This window comes from Anser brachyrhynchus (genome assembly GCF_964034855.1).
Source record: "Anser brachyrhynchus genome assembly, chromosome: 4".
In the NCBI taxonomy this organism is placed as follows: Eukaryota; Metazoa; Chordata; class Aves; order Anseriformes; family Anatidae; genus Anser; species Anser brachyrhynchus.
In genome coordinates this window covers 32692225-32711279 of record NC_137698.1, presented here as the reverse complement: position 1 = coordinate 32711279, position 19055 = coordinate 32692225, and the positions used below count along the sequence as shown (strand labels likewise).

At 39.1% G+C, this 19055-nt stretch overlaps 1 protein-coding gene across 1 annotated transcript in view; it reads right to left on the bottom strand.

Annotated features, from left to right (window-relative positions):
- The window catches only part of DCHS2 (dachsous cadherin-related 2), a gene marked incomplete at its 5' end in the record, with an annotated part of 107774 nt that overhangs the window by 50481 nt on the left and 38238 nt on the right, over nt 1–19055 (bottom strand). The window contains 2 exons of the mRNA XM_080590920.1: nt 6389–6620; nt 16635–16826. Coding sequence (XP_080447046.1) covers nt 6389–6620; nt 16635–16826 — 424 coding nt within the window. The remainder of the gene's footprint in view (nt 1–6388; nt 6621–16634; nt 16827–19055) is intronic.

The window sequence follows — 19055 nt, the reverse complement described above, 5'->3', positions numbered from 1 at the left end:
TTCCAGATACTCATCTTAATCCTCACAAACTGATTTTGTACTATATGGACTCCCTACCGTGTTCAGTTTAACAGTCTAGCAGCATGAAGGCATTTTTCCAAGCCTATTTGTTCTTTGTGTGACTTGGCACTTTCTTCTTCAAGTTAACTGAGAACATGAAGGAGAGCCTTCATTTTTCCAGAGGGACTAACTGCAAGGCTCCAGGACTGCCACCTCCCTGAAAACTAAATACTGGGCAGCCTCAGGAAAGAGGCAGTGAAGTGCAAACCCCTTCTATCTATAGCTTCTGATTAGAAAGACAATACCACCAGTACCTTGTTCTACTGAAATGGAAGAGAAAATAAGAACATGATGTGCTCACTGCCAGCAATAACTGGTTTCTTAATGTTCTGTACCTGAGACCTATACAATCACTATTAAAGAAACACGCTGATCGCCTGAACTTAACTGTATAAACCTTGCATTATTTCTCTCCTCCAAAATGTGAGGTTTGAGTATAATCTTTTCCTCTTCTCCATTTTTTCTGTTACCGGCCCACATCACCTGCCTCTTGCAGACCAAGAGCTGTGGCAGTGCATCACCACAGCAGCTCGCTCTTTGTCTCATCTGGTGGATTCTTGTTTCTGAGATCTGACAGTGACTGAAGTACAAGAAAGGGGGGTGGGCTAGAGTATCTGATTTTGGTAAATACTTTGCATTCTGTTGTGCACAATGAATCTCAAGTACACATGTCCCTACTATTGCATTGTTGAGTTTTTGGCACACAGCTTGCAGGTATTTTTCTCTTTGTACATGATTGATTCTACTGAATTTTATTCATAAAAGAACAAAAAAAGAGCTACGTACATGAAGAGCTGGCATTATGTATTTTTTTCATGCTGTTCTGCCACAGAGCTTTCTTTCAGGGCCAAAATCTGCACTCTCATACTTATTATAGCAAAGTTTGTATGCTTCAAGGATAATATACTATTTCTGGTGTCCTTTATGTCATATTACTCAATAGATGAGATCTCTGTGATAACGGTAAAAGTCCACAAATTATTCAGCTGAGACTTCTACTTTTTCCTTTGTGTCTTAACATGAATAAAATTCTTCAAAGTCGAAAGCCTACTGAGCTAATCCAATGTCTGAGATATACTCCTCTAATTTACAGCATTGGTATCAATTTCATATGAAAGATCAGAAAAACAGTAATTGAAAAACTGCAGTTAAAAAATGTGGTCTCAAAATGTTCCAAAATAAAAACATTCCTAATTTTAAATGTTATTTTTGAGAACCTCTTCATATGTTTAGCAAATGTACAATATGCTGTATGAAAATGCCAGAAGTACTTTAAAAATAAAAAAAAATTCCTACAATACTATATGAAAACATCATTAATCATCATAAAAACAGCCTTGCTTTCTTTAAAAAGGATGTATTCTTTTTCTTTTTTTTTTAATGCATATTACAATCTGCTATATATTAAATATTGTGTAATACACGGAGTTGAGCAAAATTTGATATTTTTTCCCTCCAAAAGAAATTTTAGTATTTTAACTTTTATTTTCAACCTGTAGTGTAATAAAAATCAAACAAGGCATTTTAATGCAATGAAAATCTCCCAAAATGCAATTGTCAGAAAATAGCATTTCCATTTTCTTCAGTAAAACAAAACTTGTAAACATTCTTAACTGGAATTAATCTATTCTGGTGCTCTGAACCAAATCAAGAAGTTTGTTTTAACTCAGTTTGACATTAAATTGCATTTACATATGGTACCATAGTACAGTAATGGAAGTAGTACAGCACTAAATTGCATGCTGCCAAAGCAAGGAAAATGTACCAGTGGAAGAAACATTCTGCACTGGTTCTATTCTTAACCCCTCCTTTTGCTTCCATTACCAGACACCATTAAGGAGACAAGATACTGGACTTAAATCTGCCTTTTAGCTAAGTTAGCAATTTTTACATTCTTAAACCTGTATGTTTTTCATGTGCCTTCTTCCTTTATTCGTCTCCAATGGACTAAGACCCTAGATTGCCCTACATCTCTTCCAAGACATTTTAGTCGCGTGATGCCCTATGCTATTCAGTTAAAAAGAAATCAGAATGCATCTTAAAGGAAATTAATTATGTTTTTTTTAGCAAGTTAAAATTTCCTCAAAAGAATAGTTCTTTTGTAGAAACTGTACTTTAAGATGAGAATTTTTAACACTAAACTACTGACCAGCTTGTAAAAAGGCTGGTCTGTTGTACTCAGTACAGATTTATTAGCATAAGTAAGTAACAGAAGGTATCATGACAAAGGCCTGAACCAAGTATCTTCAAGTCAGTGGAGAGATCTCTAAATTCCTCGTGGAAACAATCTTGGTAATATACAAGAAGGATAGTCATAGCCTCTGTTTTAAGCATCTAATATAGGCAGGATTCACAGAAACAAGAGCCTAAATGCCTTATATTGTCAAAAGAAAGAAACAGAGAAGCTAAGATAAATGCTTATATTGCTGTAATGTCGACTGTGAATGCTACCTTCTCTAAATCCTTTTCTTACTAGGTTTAAATCATTAATACCTTCAAAGGAACATAAATTGATGGCTGTTGCCTTTTACTTCACCTTCACGTCAAAGTTTTCTCCATATACAACAACCAGCTATGGGATTTGTTCTTCAAATACGAACAGGCTGCTTATCTGAAGACTGCCATGCTGAATTCACACTGGCCCAAAATAATTTTCAAAGACTATTATTAATTTTGTTGATCTGAAACAGCTTCCCTGAACCAGGATTGCAATGAGATGATAACCATCTTTTATCCAGCTCTGAAGAAGGATATCACTAAGATCCACGGAAAAATTAACTTTAAGCCCCTGGGTGAAAGAAAATAATAATGCTTGTAACATAATGGGAGTTGTAAATACAACTGTTAATCCCAAAGTCTTAAAGTTAAGCACTGCATAGGTTTTCTGCCACACTTCTGATTGTACCCTGTGACTTACGTTTTTAATTACCTGCTCAGCCATAACTATAAATACACTTTCAGATAGGTTGTTAGGTAACAATAGGGAAAATAAACAAGCATAGTCCAGACAGTTTCTTAGCCAGAAGAGCTCTTCAGCTTGCTCTTTTCTAATCAGTTCACGAGAGCTGTTCATAGATCATGCATAGATCAGATATCTACAAAAGGAAACATAATAAAGCCAAGATGTTGTTTACACCAACACTAGAATCAAATGATAATAACAGTCATGAACTAGCAAAAGAACCAGTTTACAGTTCCCTATCCATACATTTTTCTAGTTAAACAATTCTTAGAGTGTTTTTTTTTCCTGTGGACAGTCTATCATCAATCAAGTGAAAAATACTTCATTTCAATTTTTATTGCATTTTCCTTTGAGAAAAAGTGTTATTTACAAGAGTGTAAGAGTGTATCCCAAACAATAAATAGAGAAAATAAAAGCTAAAATAGCAAACAAGTGCCACTAATAAAGACTTGTTTAGAATTCAAAGAACCTTTTAAATGAGTATCTCTTGGCCAGTGGAAGGCTCTTCTTTCCCGTTCCCATTGAATTTATCAATACACGAAACCCACACGTCACAGTGCTTGAAACCAAGGATGGAACCCCTTCAAGCAGCTTGGATGTAGCTCGACCTCGTGAACTGTATGTATCAAAAGCACCATTGATATATTACGTCCAGTCAGTGTTTTACCAGCTGGTATGATACCTGTATTGTGACCACAGTGCACTATGCAAAGCTAATGGCTTTCTTGTTACACCCATATAATTGCTTCAACAAAGCAACCACCAGAAGCAAGCCATAAAAGTGAAGAATTCCAGCTACGGTTTTTATTACTTTGCCCATTTCTCCTAAAAATGAAAAGGGAGTTGGGAAAAAAGTGCATCTTTAGTGAGTATTCTAAGTGCAGCACACCAAAAACATCCCTGAAGAACACTAAAACGAGATGAGTTTTTCAAATGCACAACCTAGATGCCATTACCTATGCTGTGGAGAACAGCACCATCCTGCAATTATTTTCACGTACCATGGTGTACTTTGACAAACTGTTAAGCTAATAATTAATTTACATCTTATATTACTGAATATATCTCTGCCCTCTTATACCTGTAACACTACACATCTCCTTTTGGGTCCTCTAATAGTGAAAAACACACACACAAAAAAAACAATTTGCATCATTGCAAACTGAAAAAAATGCAAAACAGATCAGTGACAGATTTCAAGTCCACAAGAAAGATCAGAAACCCTAATACCAAAACGGCAGTAATATCACGTTTGTCCTATGGGTTTGGTGATTAATCTCCTGAGAACTTCTGTTCTAACCATATTTGTCTATCACCCTCTGTTCACAAAATGCAGTCTGTGTAACTAGATGAAGTTCCACACGTAACCTTCAGAGAGACATATCTAAACTAGGACCTATGAGTGCACGCAGACAGCCTTAGCAAGATGAAAACAGGGAAAAATAACTGTCCTAACAAGAGGTGAGGAGGAATGAAGAGCTCAAATCTCTGCGCAGTAACAGTAAGCCACTTTTTCACTTTCCTCTGAATACTGAACAGATTTCAAAGGTATTTAATCCATAAAGATTGCACAACTTCTGAGTAGCAACTTGGCAATTTTTATCCTTATTTTGTTTAAACATTGCCAGTCTAAAAATAATTCTACTTGCTAGCGATTAATCCTAAGCACGGTTGTGAGTGCACAAGGAATATAAATACAGAAAACATATTCTTCAGGAAAAAAAAAAAATAACAAAACACCCCCCACACCATTAATATTAATAAGTGAAAACAAAACACAGCCTGACCTCTTGAATTACTCAGGAGATCTGATTAAGTGCAATCAGATTCCAAGCACTACAATGTTGGGAATAGCGTCTCTAACCTAAATGCTTTTCTCATCACGAGATGTCAGTAATAACAACCTTAAGCTACTTCATCATGAATTTGGTCTGCCTTTAATAAAACACTACGATAGATCTGCGAGATAACGTTATCTTATATGTTCTCCATGATTAAGGATGACATTTTTCCTATGTAAAGTGCCAAAACTAGGAAAAAAAGGGCCAAAAGGTCACAATCTGAGGAAGAACCCTTTCAGAAGAAAGGGCTGCTGCACAGCCAATTCTTCCAGCACAATCCACAAGGTCTCTCCGACCAGCCTACCTGTGCAGTTTTAAAACGACCAGTTAAATGCCTGTGGAGATCCAGCTCCCTAATTATTGATTGACCTATATACTTTTGGCAACAGTTATGCCCTAGAGGATCTGATTTGAAAGGCAGTTGAAGTCCACAGTTAAAGTAAATTATGAAATAGCCAAGACAACCAGGCCAACTTCCTAAGAAGATTAGGCTCTTCTGTTCAACAGAATATTTGGGGAACTGTACAAGAAAGTGAAAACAGGCATAATTTTGAAAGAATAGAGACTCATAGCGGTTCACATGCCAAACAGCTTATATATGCATACAATACACACAGCCCCAAAAATTCTTTTAGGAATGTAAAATAATCCACTGTGCCAAGACCATCAGGAGGCAAAACTTTTGATGAGAACACAGTCATTGCAGTATGCAAGGGCTAGCTCTCAAGTTAAGTGGCAGCTGAAGCTTAGCTTTCACTCTCTGAAAGGTACCACGGACATTTGTGGATACATGGTTCACGTTCCTTCTAGCTGACATTGATAATTATTTTAAGATTAGAAAGCAGACTATACAGGCTGCTTTGTGGACACGGGAAGAGCAATTCAATCTGCCAGATTCAAGCTCCCTTAGAAAAAAAAAATCATCCAGATTTGCTTTTGCCAAAATTGTTTTCTTGCCTTCTTCATCACACCTTCATTGAACCTCCCGCCAGAAATCAGAAGGGGGAAGGTTCACTGCCAGAAATAAAAAGCGGAAGACACACTCCTGAAGCTAATCACTGAATCAAACAGGGAGGCAGCTGGGTATGGCAGACTGTGAGCAGAACAGGAGATGCACTCTAGCACAACGTAGGGAAAGATTAGGAAACAGATGAAATGAAAGAAGCATGCTCTTCAAGAGTAAACTTTTAAAAAAAGAGGAATTCAGATATTATTGTATAAAGTAACTATTTTATTTATTCCTTGGAGCAATGAATGTATTTGTCTGAAACACTGGTGAAGTGACACAATTGCTTGCCCTGTATTGTACTGACGTGTACTGTTTCCCTTTTTCCTGTTTATTCCAGTGAATACAAAGGCTTCATGTTAAACCTAAATCCTCCGTCCTCCTCTAAATTACTTTTCAGCAGAATTTAAGTTTCAGCTTTATGACATGACTCCAGGTGGGGGGGTAGGAAATCACATAACACATCCTCAAGGAAGAGACACATGTATAATTATAGCCTTTCTGAAACACACATAGTACCTGTAGTGGCATCTACTGTGACAAGAGAAGAAGATTCTCCTGGGACCAGTTCATACGTGACTACTCCATATATTCCCGAATCTCTGTCCGTGGCAACAACACTGACGATCTCTGTTCCTGGCTGTGCGTGACTGCTGATGCTTGTCACATAGGTGGCTTGTTCAAAAACTGGTTGATTATCGTTAATATCTTCTATCTCTATACGAACAAAAGCTTGGGCACTCAGCCCACCCTGTTGGATAAATCAGAAAAAAAATAATTATAAATGCATACAATAGAATGACATGAATCTAGCTTCAGCACATCATTAAAGAACACACTGCAACACAACTGAGCAATGAAACTGTCTATCAAGAAGAATTTAAGGTATGTACAGTAAGTATCCCAAAATACTGAGTTCAGGCCAGCTACACACTGAGAACAGCTCCAGTGTGCTCGCTAACAGAATACACAAAGTTCAAATTCTTGTGACTGCGAAGCCTGAACACAAAACTACTTTTGTTAATGCCAACAAGCACTACACACATCAATTCCTGCTAGTCTGACTTCGCACATGTTTACGTTAATCACCTACATGCCGCTTACTCTTTCACAGATAAAAGTCAGGGCTTAGTAACTTTTTTCTGTCTATGCATTTTTCAGATTTAAAAGCGTGACCATTTTAACAGTGAATACAATAGTTTTTCAACACTGATTAGGAACACAGGCTGAGAGCAGACCACTGCAGGACAGCTAGAAGCCTACCTGCCAGGCTGCTGCACGTAAGATCCATTCTCAATTTACCACCCTGGCAGGTTTAAGCAGCTCTGCAGCATCCTTACGTGTACTTATATACACCCACACTGTATATAAATATGTAAGTATATATGCAGGTAAATTGCATCCATATACAAATCATATAGTACATGCACGTGTGTATATATATATATGTCTACATATCCCCACTTCACGTACACAGACAGAACAAAACCAAATTCCACTGAAGCACATAGCTGAAAAGATTTTTTCATGTCAAATTCATAACTGCTTACATAGTTTTATTTCAAGCACACTTGTGATTTTGAGGGGGAAGAGGTCTGACCATGCTTTCCAGGGGCTTGGCTCAACTTCTCAGATCATGTTTCTTTCCCCTATGCTAATAGCTGGGAAAAGAGCCAGGCAGCGTGCATGGCTTCAGTAAATGTCCCCCTTTGCCATCCCAGGCCTGGCTGCTAGGCTGTTCTCACCTGGGTTGAAGTCTCTGCTACAGGCACCCACTAAGACCTTCCCCTAAATACCACCTGAGCAGCCAGAAAGCCACCTTTAGCTCTACAGCGAAATCAGAGAAGCAACGAGCAACTGCAAGCTGGCTTATCACATTACACTGCAGTGAAATCATAATTTGCCATGGCAAAACAGTTTTGTGGCAATCTGGAAGAGATAATTCTGTGGGTGCTGAAGCATTGACCCCACAGGGCCCTGGAGTGAAACAAATGGCAATTTGTCTCTCATAGCCACATAGCCCCTGCAGATCAGTTGTGAGGAGGGGTTATATTTAGGTAGTGTTTTCTTAAAAAAAATATAAAAAAAAAACTCACAGCAAATTCTGTGGCAGTGATGTGTATAACGTAGGCACAAACCATCACATGCATGCGTACCTTGCACACACCATACACACTACATCAAGGCACAGCTGGAGGAAGGACCCTGGGAGCACAGTGTTGGGAACAATTAGTCACTTACAGAAACTGCTGAGACAGATGGGATGCTGGCACATACAAATGACAAGCTATGCTGAGCATGTCTAAACTTCATTTTGCAATTGCAGTACTGGTGATATGCAACATAGCTTGTAGAGATACAAAACACATCTAATCCTATGTCTCGCTTACTTTCATGAAGGTTGGGTTTAACAGTATCAAATGATTTAGACTCGATATTATTTTTTCTTGCAGTGTAAGAATGTCTCTGAAATTATTTTCGAGTTTATTACTCACACAAGATGAGAATTAATTTTGTGGAGAAAATATTATCAGTGTTCTCCCCAGCTTTCCATCAGAATTTTTGTTTTGCTTTGTGTAGCAGTAGTATCCCTGTTGGGTAGAAGTGACAGTGCCATAAAAGCTCAAGTATGCAGAAAATTAAGACTGTTGTTTAAGAGTGCATTGTGGATCACAGTGCCTCTATTTCACCTGGAAACTAGGAGATCTGGCCCCCATCCTCCTTGCAGCGTGCTTGGGTTTTCTTCTGAGGAAAGCAAGGCCACAATGAGCCATAGAGCAGTCAACCAGCACCTGGGGACGAGGGCAGGGCAGGGCACTGTACTTCAGACTGCCAAAACAGATGCGAATCACGGCACTGATATGGGGAAGAGTAGATGTGCGTACCTATTGGGCTCACTGCCCGCACCCCAACCCTGCTGCAGTGTGAGCATTTCCCCAAGGTCTTGATTTCCCTGAGAAGGAAATCACCGCACAGGAACTAAAACCTATGTACTCTGTTGAAGCCCACTCTCAGAAGATGCCCTGGGGCTGCAGCTCCACAGCTTTCAGGTAGTGGTTTCAGATATTTTAGGACAGGAATTAGAAACAATGTTTTTAAGGAAAATGAGTGTGCCAAGGAAGAAATTAGGTCAAGAATATAAAACATCTAAAAAGAGGCAAGGTTAGAGCAGCATGAAACCAAACTGCAAGAAAGCTCATGATAATGTGTTTAGCTGCTTCTTGCAAGTCTCATTATTGCTAAACAGACATGAAAAACCAAAACCCTCTCCAGAGGATTTATATTTATCCTATGGTGTTATGTAAAGACTAAAATCTTTGGAAATAGAGTCAGTCTGGCGATATGGGAGAAGCAAGTTGGAGATCTACTAACTACTTAATCTCTCAGAAGACAGACCGAATCTTATGATGGAGGCAGACCCTACTTTTCCTGAAGCAGTGTATTCCCTCACATGAGTCAAGAGCAATATTAACTTGGTTATGGCCCAGTTCTTGCTCTGGCTATGAAAATCTTTAAGTAACATCCCAAGTGAGAAGGATCCCAAGTGAGAAGGAACAAACTGCTTCTATTTCTAACCACATGGATGTACTTCATCTACTCAGAAGCAAGCACAAAGCTGATCTTCCAAAACATGAAGGTTGATTTAAACGAGTCTGTTGTTGACAGAAAACTACATTTGTCAAAACATATTACAAGCAACAAAAAGCCACAGTTGTTCATTTTGAAATCCTGTTTCTCAAACGTTCAGATATTTTAACTACTGTTTTGATGTGACAAAAACTAACAATTATGTAGGCTTGTGTAAGAATCCTGTGATTTTTGTGGCCCATACAGTAAGAATAGGACATGCAAAGCTACCAAGTCAAAATAACCATGAGATATATTTTCTTTTCTTTGACAGGACCAAACTTGTAAGAAAATATAAAGCTTTTAGTACCCCTCTTAATTGTCTTTAAAAAAAATCATTGCCTGTGGCAGGAGAGATACTCTAGATTAACAAGTAGTAAAAGCAGTGCTGTTTTGAATAACTATTTTGTCTTGACATTATAAAATTTTTTAAGAATCTGTCAAGACTTCCACTACAGTCTCCAACCTTTTTGATCAATGAAGGGTGCTGTCAAATTCATGATCCCAACTGAACTGTGATATCTGACAGGATCTGACATGAAAACGTTTTCTTTTCTTTATTAAACCTAGAAGATAGTATGTAATCTTCAAGTCACCATCCTGTCAAAATGGAGATGCACTACCAATTATCTCAAAAGCTTTAACTTCTTTAGAAGCTTTGCCTGTGAGTGTTGAGTGCTTATCTCTACATTAATTGCTTCAGTGTAAAATACAAAGAAAATTGGACAAGTAGTGTATTTACCAAAAAAAGGATGAAGAGCAAAATATTTCTTTATACTCAAAGACAGCAGAAGAGCCATCGAGGCTTCAGTATCATTGGAAGTTCTTCAGAACCTAAATAAATACCAGCCTACGTAACTGGCCTAGTTGAAGTGTTTAATGAACTGTTGTTCATGTACCTCTATAAAAGTGAGCTGTAACATAAAAGTTAGTAATGGCATACTCTGTGTTGGTAGGCAATTTCATGATCTGCTGTAAATGAATTTGAAAGACAAGATACACTTCTTCGGGGGGGGGGGAGGGGAAGGGGGCAGGCTGGAATTTAAAGTACTGCTGTACTTCAGCCCTGAAACCTAAACCTGATCTCTTCTTTCCATGAAGAATCTTTCACTTAGAATCTCATGACAAATTGAAAGTTATGCCAGCTTTATTTTTTTTAGTAGGTTTTTTATTTTTATTAAAGGAAAACATCTTAAATACTCTTACTGTTCAGGTGAGCTGTTTACCTACTTGTCTCTCAGTATGTCAAAGCTCCTGTGGTGAACAACAGAACTCAAAGACTTCATATACAATTACTTACAAAATGCGTGGTTCGGCAGGAACCCAGGCACAATACTGTAGTACTGTGTAGTACTGCAAGGCAGCTTTAACCTTGTATTCTGTGACAGCAAGGTCAGTTAATGCACAATACATAAAGCTCAATTTTTTCCTGTTCTTAGTTTTTCAAGTACGTGCACTTTGCCTATGCAAGCATTCTTAAGTGTATTTCAGCTGAGTTTTGAAAAACTGCTTCATAACAAGGAGCAAGTGACAACACCCAGTGTAAGGCCACACAATCCTGAGTAAATTCAGTAACCATCTTGAGTATGCAGCACACAGATGTGATCATAATGCTCTATGAAACCATACCTTCACATTTAGCAGATGCACTTGTATATGCAAATAGATGTGACTAATGATCTACTTTAAAAAACTGTACTTAAAAGTCTTAGTTACTACAAGGACATCTGATTTTGAAGTAGTTTTCAGCATCCAAAAGACATCTGATCTATTCAAAAGCAGTTTTTCAGAAAAGAATAAAAAGACTAATGACTCAAAGATAAAAACCTAGAAAAGCTACCAATTAAGTCTTAACTTAATACTAAATAACCACAGATGAAAAGAAGTATTCTTGTTTCTTCTATATAGCATTCTAGGTCTTCAGTTTTTCAGCTGCTACTTTATCTCTGCAAAAGGTTCAACATGCCATATGCAGGCTGCTTTGCTCCCTCTGACCCCCAGTAGTGGACATGCCCTGTAACCCACGTACTAAAGGAGCTCTTTGTTACTGTGTCATTGTCTGCCAGCAGCCTGCAGCAGGAGGACAGGGAAGAAGGAGCCCAGACTAGATGATGAGAACATGGGATAGCATCCTTCCCCACTGAATCCCAGATTAAGTAGTCAAGGCTTCCCGAGGGCTGCAGGGCACTCACCCACACTCCAGAGCCAAGGCAGAACCAGTGATCTTTGGCTCACTTCCACCATTGCCTGGCAGAAATTATTTCCATGAGTTTATCCTACGACATGGTATCCCTTCCCCTTGGAGGAAAATATGGCCTAAAGTCAACAGATCTTAGTCCGGGCAAAGGCTGAACAGGTGGGCAGGGGAAGAGATGCATGGACACACTAAGCATGTACATGCCAAAGGGTGACTTTAGCAGGCAGAGAGCTTTCTTGGGCCAACAAGTTAGGATAAAAGATTTATCCTGTAGTCCAGGATAAAAAGAAAACTCCAACCAAAAAAGGCCTAACAAATACAAAAACCATCCATCACACCTTTCTCTTCTCATCCAAAAAGCCCCAGGAAAAGGCTTAAAAAAAAAAACCACAGCTATAGGGTATGAAAGAAAGTAGGGCTTCATATGGTACCCACAGCACTACATGCCAGTCAGTCCTGGAGTATGCTGAAAACAGAACCTAATAGATCCAGACCTGAGGAAAACAAGCAAGATGAGAAGTCACCGTGGCACAGACTTTCAAACAAGCCCACCACCACCATTCAGCGACAGCTGTCAAATCCTAATGAAGGGCTGTCTTATCAAAGCTCTCAAGAACCTCACCTGGAAAGGGCAAAAATAAAAGTAGCCCACCCTTTAAAAAGAAAAAAAATGGGTTTGGGGGTATTTCCATCATCTGAACTCTCAGCGTGGCATACAGATTTCTCCTGGACTCCACTGTAGCCAAGCATGTGCTTCTAACACAAACTTACAGTATTATGGAGAGGCTTCACAGAAGCCACATGGATCCAGCTGGGATTAGACACACTCAAGCCCATAATGATGCATACAATCCCACCACTGCGAGGATGTGGTGTGGCATCCCTTACGGTGTGAGGGCCAGAGAAGCACAACATCCTGCCTGTCCTCTGCAGTTTTTGAAACCTCTTGCCATGCTGATGAAGAGAAGTGGTAGACTGGTATGTGCACTGTGTTATCTAGAGAGGTGTTTGTTGCTGGAGCTGGACAATCCCTGAGAGCAGCCTGTGCAAGCACAGGTCATCAGGCCTTCCCCATTTTTTGGGGAAAACTGCATGGACCAGGTCTTCAGAGAGTTGAAGCTGGATGCACTCCTGAAGGCCTCTCATTGTGCACCAACCCCAAAATTGTGCAACTTGAAGATTTTGGCTTTGAAAACCAGACAACTACTGTCTCTAAACAGATGGTATAGGTGCCAGTAGATAGAATTTAAACTAGCATTATTCCAATTAAATTTCCATGGACCATAACAGGTTTTGTTTTTGTTTTGCTTTTTATTTCTAAACAGGTGCAAGCATTACTATTGTTGAAAGAAAAAGAAAGATGACAGGCATAAAAATGCAAATAAACAATAGGATTGAAATATGCATGATACATAGCAATAAAGTTTGCCACCATACAGCAGCAAAAGTGTGTGCTGTAAAAAAATAAGCTTTCCTGTATGAAAATGAATTCATTTTAGGACTAAGAATCACTTAAAAGGAGTAATGGAAGCATAAACTTGCATATGTAACTGTTTGGACACCCTTGGGCAATCAGGAAAACACACTGTAGTACCCATTTCAGTCATGTTTCAAAAACAAACAAAAAACATAAGCAGTAAAACTTTATCGGATCTAACTTCCACACATTCAGATGGGAAAGAGTAGTAACTTTGTTCCCTATACATTTGAAAACACTTGCTAGAAATCTTGGTTTTCCATATTTTCCTTTTGTAAGGCTTGATTTCACAGTAAGTTTGATCTAAATCTCTCAATTGTTTGTGAAGTTTCCCAAAACAAAATGCCTTCATCTGATTTTATTTTAAACGTTGCAATTTTAGTATCAATACAGGAAATTATCTGACTAGAAGTTCAAAGACTCCTAAAATGTCTACTGAAACCCTGATCTGTCACAATTGCAAAACACAGCTGTTTACAGCCAGGACTAACTGGGGTAATTCCAGGCAGAGCTGGTGTGCAAGTGACAAGAGTGTGACCCTTGCTATGGGAGCAAGATGTTGATCTGCCACAATCCATGTACAAAGACCCAAAAGTAGGGCTAAATGCAGATGCCATGGGATACAGCGCAAACTTTTCTATAAGCTAGCTACATGATTTCTTCCCATATAAAAATCATTTCAAGGAGGAGGACCAGATACACATGTGAAGTGGAACCCAAATCAGTGCTGTTAGCTGATAAAGCTAACACTATGACCCCATTTAAGTCAGCACGATGGCTCCCACATGCTCTCACAGGATGTTTATTTAACACCAGTTTAACAGAATCTGCTCTGTGCCTTCCTGTCCATGGGCTCTTGTGTGCCATTTCAGTTCTCCCATTACTGCTTCTAAATAGGGCATAAAAGACAAGACCAACAAGATCCAAAACCATGTAATGGAGCAGGCCTGAACAGGTGGAAGAAACTGATAGCCCTACTGTAAGATTAGCTGAGCACCACCTGGAAAACACTTTTTCTCCTCATTTCTAATTAACTTTGTTATTTTCTCTCCTCTTCATCTCTCTTCCCTCCCCTTCGTCAATAGTGACCCTTCACTCTTCCCTCAACTTCTCTGTATACGTTTCTCCCCTGATCACAGCCTCCACCTTGAACTGCACACCTAACACATTTAATCCATCACAAACAGCAGCAGAGTGCCGGGAGATAAAATAACCCACTATAGTTCTGCTGTAGAGGCAGCTGGTGGCTCAGCATTTTTTCAGGCATACTGGAAATTTTGAAAGGCAAATATTGATTTTTGGTGCTTTAGTATTGAGGTGTCAGATGACCTAATTTTTTGAAGTGCAATCAATGGAAGCTGTAAAGTGCTGGGTTCCAGTAAAAAGATCAAGTCTTGTCTGTCACAGACAAGGCAATCAAAAATTGAGTCCTCTCCATTACTGAACACACAAGGTCCCTAAATGGAAATAAATCACAGACCTATCTTAAAAATGAAACAAACTATAGTTTCAATGCATTGCCCATTTTCCTATAACTTTTGACGTGAAGTGTATCATCAGAGCAACAATTTAACAAAAAAATGGATCTACCTTTTTCACGTAAACCTATTTTATTTTACATTTTCAAGCTAACCTTCTGGACCAGGCCAAAAAGCGTATGTGAGAAATGTGTCAGAATTTCAGTGCTGTTGTTCAGCTCTCACATAGCCTTGGTGAATAGGAATAATTCTGTTATTCCAAGTATTTGTACACGTTCTTTATACAGATCCAAAACATGTGAGGCCCTGCACAAAATCAGCACTGGATGTAGGAGAAAAATGAAGCTATGAACTATTGCAAAGTAGCTTTCTCGTGTTATATATTGTATTATTGACTGCTTTATTCTTCGTCTTTTTGACACCTGCACTTAGGTGTACACTATGAAATTTTGCCTAGAAAGAAATTTTGAAGACAGAAATTACATCCCAGAGAATCTCCGAAATGGCCAGACTTCTGCTGGGGAAGTTTCAAACATCGCCCCAAAAAAAAGACTTAATTTAAGAAATAACCTATAAGATAGAGTTGTATGTCAGGAAACAAACAAAAGATGATATTATGCTATTTCTCCTCATAAAGAAAACTATAGAAAAAACATTGCAAAAGGCAATGTTAATGTAAAAGAATGCTTCTGTAGCCTCTGAAATAAACACTGATTAGTCACAGTTAAAGAAAAATACAGGTGCATTAGTTATACACATATATCCAAATTGGACAGCATACAAATATAATATACCCTTGACCACTACGTCATCCAAATGCAACAAATAGCATCAAGCATCAACTGCAGCTAGTTAAGTCCATCTACTCATGAATACAGAAATTACAGTACACTGAAGAAATTTGGAGAATTATAATGAAAAGCACATGTTTTATGGAAAACTTCTAGAAAAAACAGCTTTTTCAAAAAGCGTATACTAGATAGCTTAGGACTACTTTAAATGCAAGCATAATATCTAAAGTACAAAATAAAAACTTTATAGACAAATAATTTATTTTTGATGTTTTTCAGCTCAACTTGTACTGTAAAACGTGACCTGAATAACATGAATCCCTCAGTTTAAAACAGTGCCTTTATGTTAAATGTAAAATTTGCAAACAGCCAGTAACCTCTCTCTTCAGTCTTCTCACAGTTCACTGCTAAAGAAAGTAAGAAAAGTAGTGAATGGTCTCCCTTCTGGCCACCTTGTTGCAAACAGCCTTCAGATGGTTTTGTGATCATCACTAAATGAAACTATGAGTTATTTTTCCCTTCTTTTTGAGAAGCCACTTTACCAAAATCTTCTGTTACATCACCCTATAGAACAAGTGTCCACCCCTGAACAGCATGATGTGTGATGTGAACAAACATCTCCACAGTATATTTCAAAGGAAGACAATCTAAAAAAAACAACTCTTTACAGCTTTAGGCAGTTTTACCCCAATGTACATCTGGGTTTGACAAGCAAAACTCTTCTGTATTTTCAGTCCATTGGCCTGTCCGAAGAAATGGACTGTTCTTCATAACATTCTTTGTTGTTTTCACTACTCTGACTCCTCCTTTACCCTGCTTCAGTTTGCACTGGCCTCAAAGCATACAAGCTAAGCTAAAACTAAATGAAGGATATACTCCATGATAGCACTTAATGCTGCTAATGCACTCCAGTTGGAGTCCACCATTCCTGAAAGGAGAAAGAAAATCAACAGGGACTAATGTGTCCTAGAAACGTTTTTAGGAGTGACTCTGGATTTTACAGTGAACCTTTATCAGTTCAGGTCAAAATTTAAGTTTTGTGGAAGTATCATTCTGTCCTCTGCAGGGGCAAGAAAATTTATTCAGAAGTCATGCAATTTTCACATACTCCATTTCCCTTTAAGGGTACACACGCAGCACATCCAAATTTGCTAATATAGTCACAAACCTTGCATTACAGCAGGGCAAAACTTACCCCATCCGTAGCTTTTACTAAGAGATCGTAAGTAGTTGGATCTCCTTCTCTGTCAATATCTTGAGACACACAGATTTGACCAGTACGGGGATCAATCTGGAAGGCTTTGGATTTCTCATAATAATGGAATCCATCATAAAGAAAATATTCAATTTCACCAAACTGGTCAGCATCAGCATCTGTTGCCTTGACCTGCAGGGAAACAGGAAAAATGAAGGCAGTGAAACTATTACTCAAAAATCAGATACTTTGTTTTAAAAATGCCTGTGTTTTGAAAGCAACCATGCATACACATGATGCCCTATGAATACAAACATGCCCTAAGCTATCTGTTTGCATTGTGTAAAATGATGAAAACTCAGATGCTGACAGCGTAATTATTGAAACAAGCATGGAAGATCGATTAGACCTTGTCTGTAACATACTTGTTTATTTGTCAATAATCATCTCAATCAAATTAACATCCTATAACTAGAAAAGACATGCACACTAAGCCATGTCACTAGGCCACGCGTTAAAAAAAAAGGAAGGGAGAGGATCTTAATCAGCAGAGGTAATTCATACAGTTCCTGTATGAATTATCATGAATATTACATGTGCATCAGAGAAGTGATGCAGGACATTCTTACTGAATGTGTTGTCTGAAAGATTTCCCAGAGCTTAATTAAAATCCTTAATTTAATTGAGGGCTTGGCGACACAGTGATCCATGAAAGGCAAGGGCTGGAGGGTGCTTTAATCTGCAGTTCTCTACAGAGCCAGAGCTCTGCCAGCACTACTGAACACAGCCATCACCTGCATGCACAGCACAAAGCAAAGGATGTATAGACTGCAGTAAGTTCCTGGGAGAGACCAGATTCCCTTGGTCCCTAGCACAGCCTTGGATGGAGTTACAGATGCTGAACAAGACCAACTTTTTTTCAGCTATATTAAGTACGTTTAAAAAACAGCATGAAATCTGCTGCAAATCCCAAACACTGTAAATGAGTATTTTAAAGCAAGACTTCAGAGAGATGTTCATCTGCACCAACCTAGCAAAATCAACAGTCTTTAAAAAATATTTTAAAGAAGCTCTTATAATATCAGAAGGCTTTGTCCATAAAACATACACATGCCCTATGAGAGGCTGAGGGAAATGGGCTTGCTTAGCACGGAGAAGAGGTGGTTTGCAGGAAGATTTACTAGCAGCCCTCCATTATCCAAGAGGATGTTACTGAAAATACATCAGGGTCCCTCTTCAGGTGCAGGGCAGGAGGAGAAACAGCGGTCACAAGCTGCAACAGTACTGTCTGGATGAAAAGACATACTGTTGCTATGAAGATGATGGAGCCCCCTGCCCAGAGAGGCTGAGGTCTCCATTCTTGAAGTTCCAAGACCCAAGGGGACACAACCACGAGCAGCCAGAGCTGTCTGGCCCCAAGACCACCAGAGACCTCCCACCAACTCTCCATCCACAGCCCAAGGAATAAGCTCTGCCAGGCAACGTTAGCACTGCAACAAGGCTGTGCTGCCCCACCAGCCACTAAAAAACAAATACAATAGGATGCTGAAGTGTAAAGCTGTTGCTCTTTTGCTGAGGGGTGGATAGCTTAAACATTTGGTAAACAGAGAAGTATTGTACATTATAGCAATAAAATTGAAGGCACAAAGTCCCTGATTAAAAAAAACTGTGCTGAGTTTGGCTTTTTTGTGGTATATCCCATCATGAAAATTTTCACTTTTTAAATAAGATTTCTTTAAGATATCTGTAAACATAAGTACACATTAAAATAGACTGCATTTTTAGTTTGTGACTACTGGAGATACTTGAAGGATTTCTCTTCCTCATCTGGCTTCATTTTCCACTTCTTTGAAGAGAAGTCCTGTGCTTTTTTCTTGCCTGTCTGTGTGAGTACAATACCTTACCAAAACTTCGGAAATCTTATGACCACCAAGTATGGGAGTTTAAACCCAGTCAAGTTCCCCAAGAAGACCTGTGAGACTGACCACCTGCCCTGACCCAGGTTTGTAGGCTACGCCCACGGTCATGAACCAGGGAGGGCAGAGGTCTGTGTGCTACTGCACAGCTGTCTGTACTGTTAGACATCTGGCACGGTTTTAGGCATGGTTTCAACAGCAGCCAAGCAGGACATACCAGGGACTGTTCCTAGCAAAGAGTCTGGATGAGCTCATCCTGTTTCTTTGGAAGGGGGACAAATGAATTCATGTGCATGGACACAAGCTGTTGCAAGTCAGTGGCCACAAGGCCAGAGAACAGGCCCCAGCTGCCTTCCTCACTGCTATAAACATGTGGTCAAGGCCACTCAGTGCCTTAGTCATGCACTCACCTCTTGGCCCTCAGAGGAATCATTTTGGCATTAGGGTACTGAACTGGGACTGAAGGAAACTCACCTGAACAAAAACATGGCTTGTGAAGGCACAA